The sequence below is a fragment of the Mus musculus genome, chromosome 13, assembly GCF_000001635.26.
Source record: "Mus musculus strain C57BL/6J chromosome 13, GRCm38.p6 C57BL/6J".
Classification (NCBI taxonomy): domain Eukaryota; kingdom Metazoa; phylum Chordata; class Mammalia; order Rodentia; family Muridae; genus Mus; species Mus musculus.
The window spans coordinates 20,437,586-20,449,718 of record NC_000079.6 but is presented as its reverse complement, the minus strand read 5'-3'; the positions used below and the strand labels follow the sequence as shown (position 1 = coordinate 20,449,718).

Sequence of the window (12,133 nt, the reverse complement as noted above, 5' to 3'; positions counted from 1 at the left end):
TTCCTTCTCTTCCCTCGAACACTGCTTCTATGCACAGCTGAGGGAACATAGTATACCACATCTGAGGCGTGAGCCCCAGACCTGTCAGATGGCGGGTGACCACACCCGTTACCTTGTTGAAGTCTTCAGATGTTGCCCTCATTTCCTTCCATGTTTTGTTCAGGAGTTGAATGCAAATGCAGAAGAATTCCTCAAAAGATCTGTCATGGGTGAAGAACATCGGGTGAAAGTCGTTGCAGGTCTCACTAGCTGGAGGGACGAGATCGAACAGAGGCGGACATATTAATATAGTGGAATGTGTGATCAAGCTCATGTTTGGTATCCATAGAGACAAAGGGACATATTTAAGATTATGTGACCACGGGGGAAAAGTAATTTTAAAAAGTCACCAAAAGACAGCTCCCATCCTTAAAAGCTTAAGGTCAGAGGATCAGGCCTATTCTTAGGTACATATTTTGACTGTAAAATGTCACTTGCTAATCCACCAGAGAATGTGACCCCAAGGGCTTTGTTCCAGGAGTGCTGAGGTAGGTGACCTTTGAGAAACTATTCCTGCTGTTTTCAGAGGCACAATACCTCTGTCACCCTAATAGAATAATTGGCAGAAGATGGGCTTTCCTGAGTATACAATTAATTCCACCTTTGAAAATAGCATCTATGATTATTTCTCCAGGGGGCATTTTTTTCTCTCTTACAGGGGCAGTGAACAGGGATCGTTTGTGAGCACTCACCATCTGATGCCACTGGCCATTTAACTTTACAGGCCGGGCACAGATGGCTGGAGGTCAAAGCAACCTGAATGCTCTGAGTGCTGCAATGTCCAGCTCTCACAAGCAACCAGAAAATTAGTTCAGACTGCTTCCAAGCCTAGTTATGGTTATCGTGTTTGAGAAAGAGACAGGTTAGACACCTCCCTCCCTTTCCTCAGACCTGCTTCCCCACCCCCTTTGCCCTAAGCCCCTCCTCACATCCAGCAATGTCCTAGGCTTGTACTTTTATAGTCCTTTAAAAAAGAAAAAGATTCATTTCTTCATGTGTCTGAGTGTTTCATCTTGCATGTATGTAAGTACCCTATGGCTTCAGAGGAGGTGGTGAGGAAGAGAGATGATGAGAGTGACTGGAGGACAAGGAGCTGTTTTCTGGGACAGATTCTGCAAAGAAATCTGTTGATGCTGTAGACTGAACCTACTACCTTGAACATGATTAGCTTAGCTCTACCACTGAGTTAAACCTGACTCCCCAAACAGGAATTTTCTAGATTCTACTATATCATGTAAGAAATGACATGAACTCGGGGCCCCTAAGTGGGAAAGTATTTGTTCCTTCTATCATTGCAAAACAAACTCTACGACCACTACAGCAAGACACATGCATACCAATCAGGGTTTTAATATAAATAAAACCAGTAGAGAAAAACAAAAACCATATAAGCCCAACCAGTGACAAGTGGTGGAAGGAAGGGCTCTTTGGTTCAGCCAGTTCTCCAAATAGAAAAAGATTCATAAAAAAAGAAAGAGAGAGGGGGGGAGTGAGGGAGGGAGGGAGGGAGGGAGGGAGGGAGGGAGGGAGGGAGGAAGGAAGGAAGGAAGGAAGGAAGGAAGGAAGGAAGGAAGGAGCGCCTGGTGCCTATAAAGGCCAGAAGAGGGAGCCAGATGTGGAACTGGCCTTACAGACAGTCATGAACTGGAATTTGGATGCTGGAAACAGAACCTGGGTCCTCATCAAGATCAATAAGCGCTCCTGACCATCGAGCAATCTCTCCAGCCCCCCAATACTGTCAGTCCTTTGATAAATATTACAACTTGCTTGATCACTGGAGCATCTCTTATTTCTTGTGTCATAGAGGAGGATGTGATAGAGTTCTGGGAACTCAGCTTTGTGACCTGTCCCCCCACCCCTAATTCAAGGTTTAAACATGCACACACGCATGTATGCACACTAATTATAATGAGTGCTGTTATACGCTCTGAAGGAAAACGCTTCTATTTTATTGAAATCTCTTCGAAGTTTGGCTAGTGTTCAAGATCTGAGGTGGTAGGATTTTAGGCTTTGGGAATTCAGGAGGGGAGAGGGCGGGAGGGTTAGGGATGGAGTTTAAACCAGAGAACGTCTGCTTCTTGCCATGAGTATGAATAGCCAAATCATTTCTGGTACAACACCATGCTGGTTATGAACCCCGGCATTCCTAGAATGAACAGGTTCTGCTCCAGCACAGTTGCTATGTGCTAAGCCCACCCATCCACAGGCTTTATGAGCATAGAGCTTCTAGTCGTCTGCCCATCTAAAGAATCTGGGTGTGTGTTTATACAGCTCACTCCTTCTCAAATACAATTTGATATGAAGATATAGAAATGCCCAGTGTCTCCAGACGGCATAAGGACAGAGGTAACCTGCAATGCAGTCATGCAAAAAGGAACGAGAAGCAAAGATCTGGAGTCATGTCTAGCCCATGCCAAGGAGGGAGATGTTACTTTCAATTGCTTAGCTTGTATTTTCTTACCTAAAAAACAGTAATGAAAATCATTCTCCTTTCTTTCCAGGCGTTCGAGAGGAGCACCTGGCACAATTCATAGAAAACCTGCCCTGGAAATGATAAAAGTTACCAGGAGCATGGAGGGAGGTGCTGGTCATGACAAATCTCAGATACCAGCACACCGTTCCAAGGACTCTCCTCGATTTCCTTGTCAAGCTTGTTCACATCTCAGCAAGGAAAAGCAAGAGCACACAAGTAAAGTCAGTCCCCCCAGAGAGATTGCAGCAAATGTGAAGTTTTGACCTGAGACACAAAGCTATTTAGGGAGTGTGCAACACCAATACAGGCCTAATGTGCAGCTTGCTGCCCTGGCAATGAGCCGCCAGTCTCACTTTCATAAGCACTGGAGCCTATGAAATTTACAAGTCTACAGAAGCAACTTAAGATGCTATTACGATCGAAGAACTCGTTATTAATCACATTATCATAGAATCATTTTTGGACCTAGTGTGATTATATGTGTACTTTATGCCCTAGTTAAATTTTTATAGCATTACTGGAGCTGAGACAGCTCCAAAACCCATGAGCCCTGTTTTTGGTTGGATGGAAAGAGGGAAGTAGCTTATAATTGACAGTGTTTGCTGGATGCACATTACGGGCCAGGTTCCACAGGCACTATCTTGAAAACATGCCAGGGAGGTGGACATTATGAGTATATTCATTTTATATATGAGGAAGGCAAAAGTTGTAGAAACGAAGCCTTTCATCACGAGCTTTTTGTAGGTGGTCCCAAGTAAGCATTGGAAACCTACAATTTAGTGGACCTAGCAGGAGGTTTACAGCCTTCGCTGACATCAAGAGCACAGGGAACTTCCTGGTGGCTGCTGCCTAGAAAGTTAATTTCTCCTTGTACTTCCCTGGATCTCCTGTACACCTCCTTCAACAAGAACACAGAGCATAGCCTGCAATGCAGTGGGGCTCCCCCAGCAAGTGCACAGTTAGTGCCTGCCAGTTGAGAACACATGCCCTGTCATCATAGAACTAAAACTAGCAATTCCACCACTGTGGGCCATGCACTGGACAGAGGTTTTGTCTGTTATTATCAGTAATGTACAAGCAGATGAGAGGTGTATTAGGTTTTTGGTTTTTTTTTTCTTTTCCATTTTTTTCTTGTTTGAAAGATAAGAAACGAGATTCAGAAAAACGAGACAACTTTTCAAGGTGCATGGCATCTTCATTACGTTTCTATTGCTATGAAAACACACCATAATCAAGATAACTTATAGATGAAAGAGTTGAATGGGGGCTTATAGTTTCAGTGAGTAAGTCTATGACCACTGGTGGGGAGCATGGGAGCAGGCAGGCAGGCAGGCGGGCAGGCAGGCAGGCAGGGTGTTGGAGAAGTCATTGAGAGTTTACACCCTGATCTGCAAAAGGAATTACGGATAGCAGGCTTGTGAAATCTCAAATCCAGTAACACACCTCCTACAAAAAGGCCACACCTCCTAATTCTTCCAGAATAATTCTATCAACTGAGGACTAAGCAGTCACATATATGAGTTTATGTGGGCCATTCTCATTTAGACCACTCTACATGGATCACACATTGTACTTCCAGGATGAAAACCTAGGAAGAAATAACTCCAAAGCTCATCATTGATGCTCTGTATGTAGTGCTTTTCCTCCGTATATGTATTCATTGGTTAACTGCCTCTGCTGAACCTCCCAAACACAATTCTAAAGTGACAACTTCTTTCGTCATCACATATTTATAAAGTTATGCAAGGTAGTCTACATTGAATATGTAAGTCACATTTCAAGGCTATTATCCATCCCTCTGCTTGTGCCCTGCTACTCATGGCTTAAGAAGGTTCCAGGTTATCAGGGACACTGTTTTTTGAGCCTTTCCTCTCTTTTCTCTGGGTCTGGGACACATTGCACCTTGACAGCTCTCCTGAGTAAAAAAAAAAAAAAAAAAAAAAAAAAATTCACAACCTTGCTCCAAGCTTTTGTTGTATAAAGCTCCACTCACTGGCTACCAAATACCAAGTTACCCCCAGGTAGTTGGTCACTAGTGAAGGTCCCTCTGGATGAATTCACATGATTGATGTAATTCAAGAAATTCAAAACTTCAGGTCCATGTCAACAGAAACCCAATTTTGATCTTGTTGACAATGAAAGCAGCTGCAAAATGCAATATCTAGGCTCTCTTTTAACTAAGAGAAGTCACATGAACAAGTCCTGACCAATAACAAAAAAGGAGCCATTTCTTAGTCAACTTTCCAGGAAAGGAAGAGAAGAGGGAGGCTCTACTAGCTTATTCTCCTTTGTTCTTCCTTTCCTATTTAATTCTTTTATGTCTGGAATGTAAGACTACGACTGAGCTTCTACAACTCGTTTATTAGCCTAAAAATGAGGGCTGTATCCTAGATGATTAGAAAGAGCTCTTGGTGCCACTGTGAAGACACCATAGCCAAACTTTTCCTCTGGAATTCTGTGCTTAGATCCCTGTTTTTACATTTTTGAAACTATGCTTAGACATAATTATTCATATGGAAAGTTAAGGTTCAGGAAGTACTTGAATAGTAATTTAAGAAAACATGCGCAGGATGCATGAGTACAAGTGTTCTGGTCAAACACATTTGCATGAAAACGTCAAATTTGATGTTTCCTCAAATGATTTATATCCTTAGATAGTTAAGATCCTGGAGCCTATTACGTCAACTGTGAAGGTCAAGAGCATTGATTTCTGTGAAGCATATCATGAAGAATTTGGTGCATATTCTTTACTATTTCTTATTGATTGTGTTAAAACCTGTGGGAGTATTGAGATCTCAAAGGCGAAATTTCACTGGGCTGTGAACTCTTAGTTCAGATTTTTCCCACCTGAAAATACTCCTATGATCTGCACACAGAAACCTAAGGAGTAACGGAGTTAAGTGCCCTGCAGTGAGGGGCCAGGAACAGAATCCAGTGTTCCTTCCATGTCTGCAGTCAGTGTGCTCAGACTCTCCATGAAAGGCCCGCCTTTACACTCTTGTTTTGTTCTCGTCTGCTTTGTTTGAGGCGGGGTCCTGCAATGTTCCTCAGGGTGCCCTTCCATTCGTGGTCTTCTTAACTGAGCCTCCTGGGCACACAAATGTGCACCATCATGCATACTTCATCGTATGACTCTTTAAGACTTGCCCCTTTCACTGAAGAGTAGGCAGAGAACAAATCTGGGGCAAGTTAGTTTACCACATGATACATAAACAACTATAGGACTTCTATGGACATGTCACTCTTTAAGGATCTTTCCATAATAAAAAACAAACAAACAAACAAACAAACAAACAAACATAATATTTAGTAGTAGAGTTTTTTCTCTAAAACATTCAAAATACAGACAGTCAAGAGTCTGTCCTAGGTTGTTTTGTATTGCTGTAGGTAAATACCATAACCAAAACTATCTTAGGGGAGGAAAGGGTTTATTTCATTTTACATGTTTCAATGTACCATCAGAAGCTCAAGGCAGGAGCTTGAGACCAAAGAACAAAGGTTACTGGCTTGTTCTCTGGCTTATTCTTGCTCAGATACCTTTCTTATACAACCAAGGTCCACCTGCTTAAGTATGGTGCTGCCCACAGTGGGCTGGGATCTTCTACATCAAACAGCAAACAGTAAAATGTTCCCACAAACATGTCTCTAGGCCAATCTTGATGGAGACAATTTTCCAGCTAAGGTTCCCTTTTTCCATGGAGTGTCACATGGCCAATGAGATTAGCTATCACTGAATCCATTAGAATAGTCTTACACACTTGAAGGCAAGAACTATGAGAAAGGTAAAGCAGTTCATCCACGACTCTGTAATCACAGATGCTTTAAGTTAAACAACTGAGGTTCAATTCATTCCTAGCTGTTTCAGCTGGTTACACAGGAAAAGTCTTTTTGTGATCTACTCCACACTCTTCTCCCATGCAATACAAAAAGAATTCTAGGAGTGGAAAACACAAGAGGAAGCTCAATGTAGTTCGGATCAAGGAGATTACAAAACCTATCAGTCATGGTATAGATGTCCAAGGCCACACACATAGGAGAGTTCGTGAATAATCACATGGAAGGACTGGGTCTCAAGAACAGGCTTTAATTCAGAGATTAAAAAAATTATAAGGAGGGTGAGTTTATTATTGTCTTTAAAAGAAAACAGCAAGGCCTATTGAAGAAAGAAATTGAAGCAGCAGGCAATGATTTTATAAATGAAATTTAGAGAAACATTCAATGAGACAAAAATAGTACGACATTTTTAAAGCCAAATTGTTCTTAAGCACACTATTTTTATCTCAGTGAGATTCCATTTTGTACAAGAGAATTGACTCACTGGTCTTTTTAGTTTGGAATATAAAGATATTTTCAGGGTTAGGTTAGAATGTTAATTTGCCATCATCTAATTCATTTCTAAGTAACTATAATATACACATGTAAGTTCTAAAAATAAAGTAAGAATGTGACACACGTATTTAGCAGAATTATTATCCCATTTGCTATTGCTGTAAGAAAAGGCTGGAGGCTGGAGGCTTTTTTTATTAAGAGGATGCTTATACGACTCATAATTAAAGGTCCAAGAACATTGTGCTAACATCTGCTGCCCCTAAGGACTTTTGTCTACATGAAGATGAAAAAACAATTGTGGGAATGTTTGTCAGAAGGAGAGATTGTATCCTAGGACAAAAAAAAGCAAATTTGTTTTTCTAACAACCTATTCATAAAAGAGAACTAACTTACTCTAAGAAACCAGCAATAAATAATCCTAACCACAGCAATGCTCTCAATGACTGACTTGCCTCCATTTCTTCAAAGTTCTACTTAGTACAGTTACACTGGGGACTTAGCCTCCAGTACAACACATAGAATACAAAAGTCACCCAAACTAGCAACATCTGCCAAAGTACATGTATTCTTATTTTCTATTGGATAATATGAGATGAAGCCCATGTTGTCATGACGTTCTCAGAAAATAATGGCCTGTATACTGTAGTGAATATACTATGAGCAGGAAGGAAGAACTGGTGGTAAAAATGTCCTGTGACCTTAAAACCCACTTCTGAGACCCCATTGAAAATATACTTATACATGAGATAAGGTAATATATTGCTAACTCCCAAATCCCAACTCTCTCTTTCTCTCTCTTTCCCCCCCTCCCTCTCCCCCTCCTCTCTCTCACACACACACAACACATGTGTGCACATGAGATTGTGATTTATTTTTATTTCTTACTCTCTAATGCTTGTCAATAGTTATAGAACTAGGAGATTGTGGCTGCACCAAATTTCATAGTTTCTATCTCTCTGTCTAGAGACGAGATGGCTACATATTCCATCTGTGCATCTTAGGGTATTAAAGCATCAACATGGCATTTTCTGGTTTAGCTTAATGTTTTCTGTGCTAGTATTTATTCTTCATAAGAAAATTGCTACTTGTTTTTATACCCTTTCAACCAATTCATACCACCTAATGTAGACATTTACAAAAGAAAAGTACCTGACTAAAGATGAGATAACAAGAAGACACAGGCAAGTATAGACAATTTTTGCTCTATCATGGTAATTTTCTCGGACACATGTACTTTTTAAGATGCCAAAAATCTCTTCATGACCCGAGTTATGCAAAGAGAGTCTTTAAACCCATTTGCAGGAACTTGGAGCTGTGGGCTTTGGAAGCACTGGGAAAATTATACTGTTTATACCATGACAGTGTGAATCATTTGACAAACAATCATCTTTGGAAATGAGCATTTTGAAAGATTAATAAATAGGGCTAGCACATAACGACATTTTGATGTAAAATTACGAATTACAAGGAAGAGGTGATAAGTCATATATACTCAAAAGAATTTAACTCATGACAATTGCCAGAGCAGTCACAAAATGTCAGCAGCTATCTGTGGCACAGAAACTCACATTAAGACTATGTGTGGTTTTACAGTAAGCCCCGATTATACATTTATGAATTCTAAGATGCATATGTATATGTATATGTACATGTATATGTACATGTATATGTATATGTATATGTATATGTATATGTATATGTATCATTGCAGGAAGTCTTCTTGCTGTTTCCCAGAAGACCTTGGGTTTTCTATTTTTAGACCTGGAAACCTTTGCTGTTGATGGTGCAGAGCAGCACTGTGTGGGAAGACGCTTAAAGTTCAGAACCTTTTGTAGGTAGGAGAGGTGAGGAGAGCCAGGGCAATAAACTTGCACTTCCCTCATTCCCATAAATTCAGGCAATACAGAACAACTCCCACCCCCACCCCACCCCCACCCCCACTACCTCAGACAGAATCGGAGACTTTAAACTTTCTCAGAACTTCACAGTTCCTCAAATCAGCTTTACTAGAACTCTAGCTGCTCCTTTTTCCATCTACCAAACCTAAAAATAGCATGAAATCTACAATACAGAGACAGCAACAGTAGTTAACCCAATGCTTCACTGTTCACTTTCCTTGTAGGCCTTTTTCCAGAGTCTGGAGAAAAAGGAAAGAAATACTAAAACAGTGTTCATGCTGAAAATCAAGACACACAGCACAGCAAGACACTTCCCCCAAAATTTCCTGAGGCTGTGCCCCAGTCATGAAGACTGTGGATACAGAAGGCCAGAGGGACCACAGGAGGTTGGTCTGTGTACCAATTCTGCTATCACCCCTGAGTAGCAACAGGATCTTGAGTGCCCTATGGTTGTACTGAATCTTAATTTTTCTCATTAAAATAAAGAGATAGTACCTTCTATTTCATTGATCTGTGGGTATTAGACATGAATGTAAAGTTATTCAAAGGTTATCAGATATAAACATTACAAAGACAACTGTATTAGCAATTAGAATATATAGCTCAAATGGCAAATTCAGAAAACCCAATATCATCAAATGCAAAGATTTATAAGACTGTAGTACCAGAATAATTATGTAAAAATATTATTTGCACATGGATGGGAAAGTAAAAGAAAATAACTGGGTCTCCAGTAAGAAACATGCAGGTGCCATGTATCAAGTGCTCTGTGCACGCTAGCCATAAAATGCACACACACATACAGACACACACATACACTATTATATATTATTTATATTTTAATCAACATATGTTTGGTTTAAGTTGTGGTGAGTCTTACTGAGTTAGCTTCCCATGACTTAACCCAGTTCTTCTGATAAGTCCCAAAGTAGCATCGTCAAGGTCATCTTGTGAACTATTTAGCCAAAAGCAAATATAAAGAAATCCCAGTCACTGAAGATTTCTGATAACAGGAGTGGAGACCCCTGAGAGTTTGCTTATAATTATAAAATGATCATGCCGATATGCGCCCGCACCTCTCCTGTGTCCTCTAACTGAGATCAAGCAAAGTACAGAACAGAATCCACACCTCTGGGACCTTATTTGATGGGAGAAAAAAAGCCCACATTATTTCCAGAGCTGCTTCCAGAGATGAGACTGCACATTCCTGGGCCAAGGATGCAAAGCAGGCAGAGGGAAAGCATTTACTGGAAAGCAGACTCAGTGGTGTGGCTTTGTGATGCTCGTTAAGGTGGAGCCCACTTAGCTGGATAAATACAGGATACCTGGCTTTGGGGGTCAAGGTGAAGTTTAATTTTGTAGGTCAAGATTGACTTGTACTGGTCTGTTGAAGTGGTTTTGGATGTTGCCATTTGAATGAGTATGCCACAGATTGCCCTAACCAGTGTTGGTTGGCACCATCTCAAATCCAACAGCACAAAATTTAGCAGCAGGAGGAATCTGGTCCTCTTGCCTCCCTAACTGCTTGATCTGGGACATGTCAGCTCAACTTCCCCTGTGCAAGAGAAGATCTTAAATTTACTCCCCACTTCTCTGTCCCTCCGATGTAGGCCAAATAATATCACTAGCTTTATTGGCTTTCCTCTTCCCACACGGTGCTTGTTGGGGCTGCTTCGTCTCCAGTAACACTAATTCCTCATAATAAATCTAAAAATAATGTATATTAATGAATACATAAGAGATTTCTTATGAAGAAAATAATATATATATATGTATATATATAATATATGTTATATATGCATATGCAGATATAGAGATACACATGTATGTATTATGTATCTTTCTGGACTTGCTTCTCTTCAGGAACCTGAAGGATAGTGAGAAATTGAGGAATGTTCTAGTTGAGTGGTACAGTCCAAAGCAGCTCCAGCAGGGGAGCACATTCAGAAAGTAGCTTCATTCCATCCCTTTTAAACACTATTTAAGAAAATTCATCCTGAGAAATGGCATACTAAGAGGCTGTCAGAAAGGTTGGCGGGATCGCTCAGTGGTTAAGAGTTCTTGTTGCTCTTAGGACCTGCGCCACTGTAGTGACTCACAACTAGCTTTAACTTCCAAGCATTCATGTGGGGTGAATTCATACACACAAAATACATAAAATAACTCTGTGTGTGTGTGTGTGTGCATGTTAGGCACTTGAGGGTTACAGTGGACTGAAGGTTTACTAAACTGCAGCTAGTAAGTATCCCATAGACTGTATGTACTGTGCAATGAAAAAAAAATATATATATATATATCAGTAATTCTGCATTAAATACATGTGATTTTAAGGGCTAACTGGTCAAGGCTTGCTCATAACACATGTGCCTGCTTGTCATTGTTCAGTCAATGTCTCTGCTGAAGTCAGCTAACAGTGATCTCCTGTAGGTGCCGCTAATTGAGGTATGAAGGCCTCAGCAAGGCAGCCAACTCCGTTCTACCTGATACTGCCATGTGGAACTATTTCTGACCACTGAGTAAACTCCGATAGTCAATTGCAGTCAGCATTTATCACACAGATCCCCCCAGATTGTGCCTCAACATGTCGAGCTCTTTGGTTATTCTTTGTGCAAAGCCCATGGAGTGAGTTTTCTCTAGATTGGCTCTTGGCTGCTCCAGATACTTCACCACTCAGGCTTCTGTAAACTGTATCTTCTGTCCCTCAGAGTAGCGAGCTCACGAGAAACAGGACTGTGATTTAGTCATGGCTGGTCTCTTCATGGCTTTCACTTTCTCAATCTTTCAGGAACACGGTCGCTCACACTCTTTTTCTTGGTCCCCATCCATCTTGCACCACCAGCTGCACTTTTCCCTTCTCTGTGGTTTTTATTACTCCATCCTTTCATTTACAGGACATGAAGCATATCCCCAAGCTTTTGTGCAATCAGCTGCATCATAGCACTCCTGTCGTGGGGCATCAGACAGAAGGAGACTTGCCCAAGAAGGTGCCCCATCACATACATCTTTATCTGATGTCTTAAAATAGTCCATCCTTCAAAATGACCCAGTGCATGTCTACTCAACCTTGACTTTTTGAAACCAATCTTAGATGTTCTCTTAAAAGAAGACAATGAAAAAAATCAGGTCATGAGTTCGATTGGCCAGTGCTTTGACAACTCGTGGTATATTTGATATCCATCCCTTGGAGCACTGAATTATTTTTGTTACAATAGTGTAGCTTAAAGTTGTCGGAGTCTGGCTGACATACTTTACTTCATACTTTAGTCTCAGTCTAAGTTTGTTTTAATTAGGTCTTCTGAACACAGTAGGGACCCAGCATAAAACAAAACAAAGAAAATTGTAAAAAAAGAAAAGAAAGAAAGAAAGAAGAAGAAGAAGAAGAAGAAGAAGAAGA

The 12,133-nt window shown here is 40.7% G+C and overlaps 1 protein-coding gene across 7 annotated transcripts in view; it reads right to left on the bottom strand.

Annotated features, from left to right (window-relative positions):
* The window catches only part of Elmo1 (engulfment and cell motility 1), a 517,847-nt gene that overhangs the window by 158,635 nt on the left and 347,079 nt on the right, over nucleotides 1–12,133 (bottom strand). For all 7 annotated transcript variants that reach the window (NM_080288.2, XM_006516544.4, XM_006516547.3 and 4 more), the window contains one exon: nucleotides 113–249. In NM_080288.2, the coding sequence (NP_525027.1) occupies nucleotides 113–249 (137 nt within the window). The remainder of the gene's footprint in view (nucleotides 1–112; nucleotides 250–12,133) is intronic.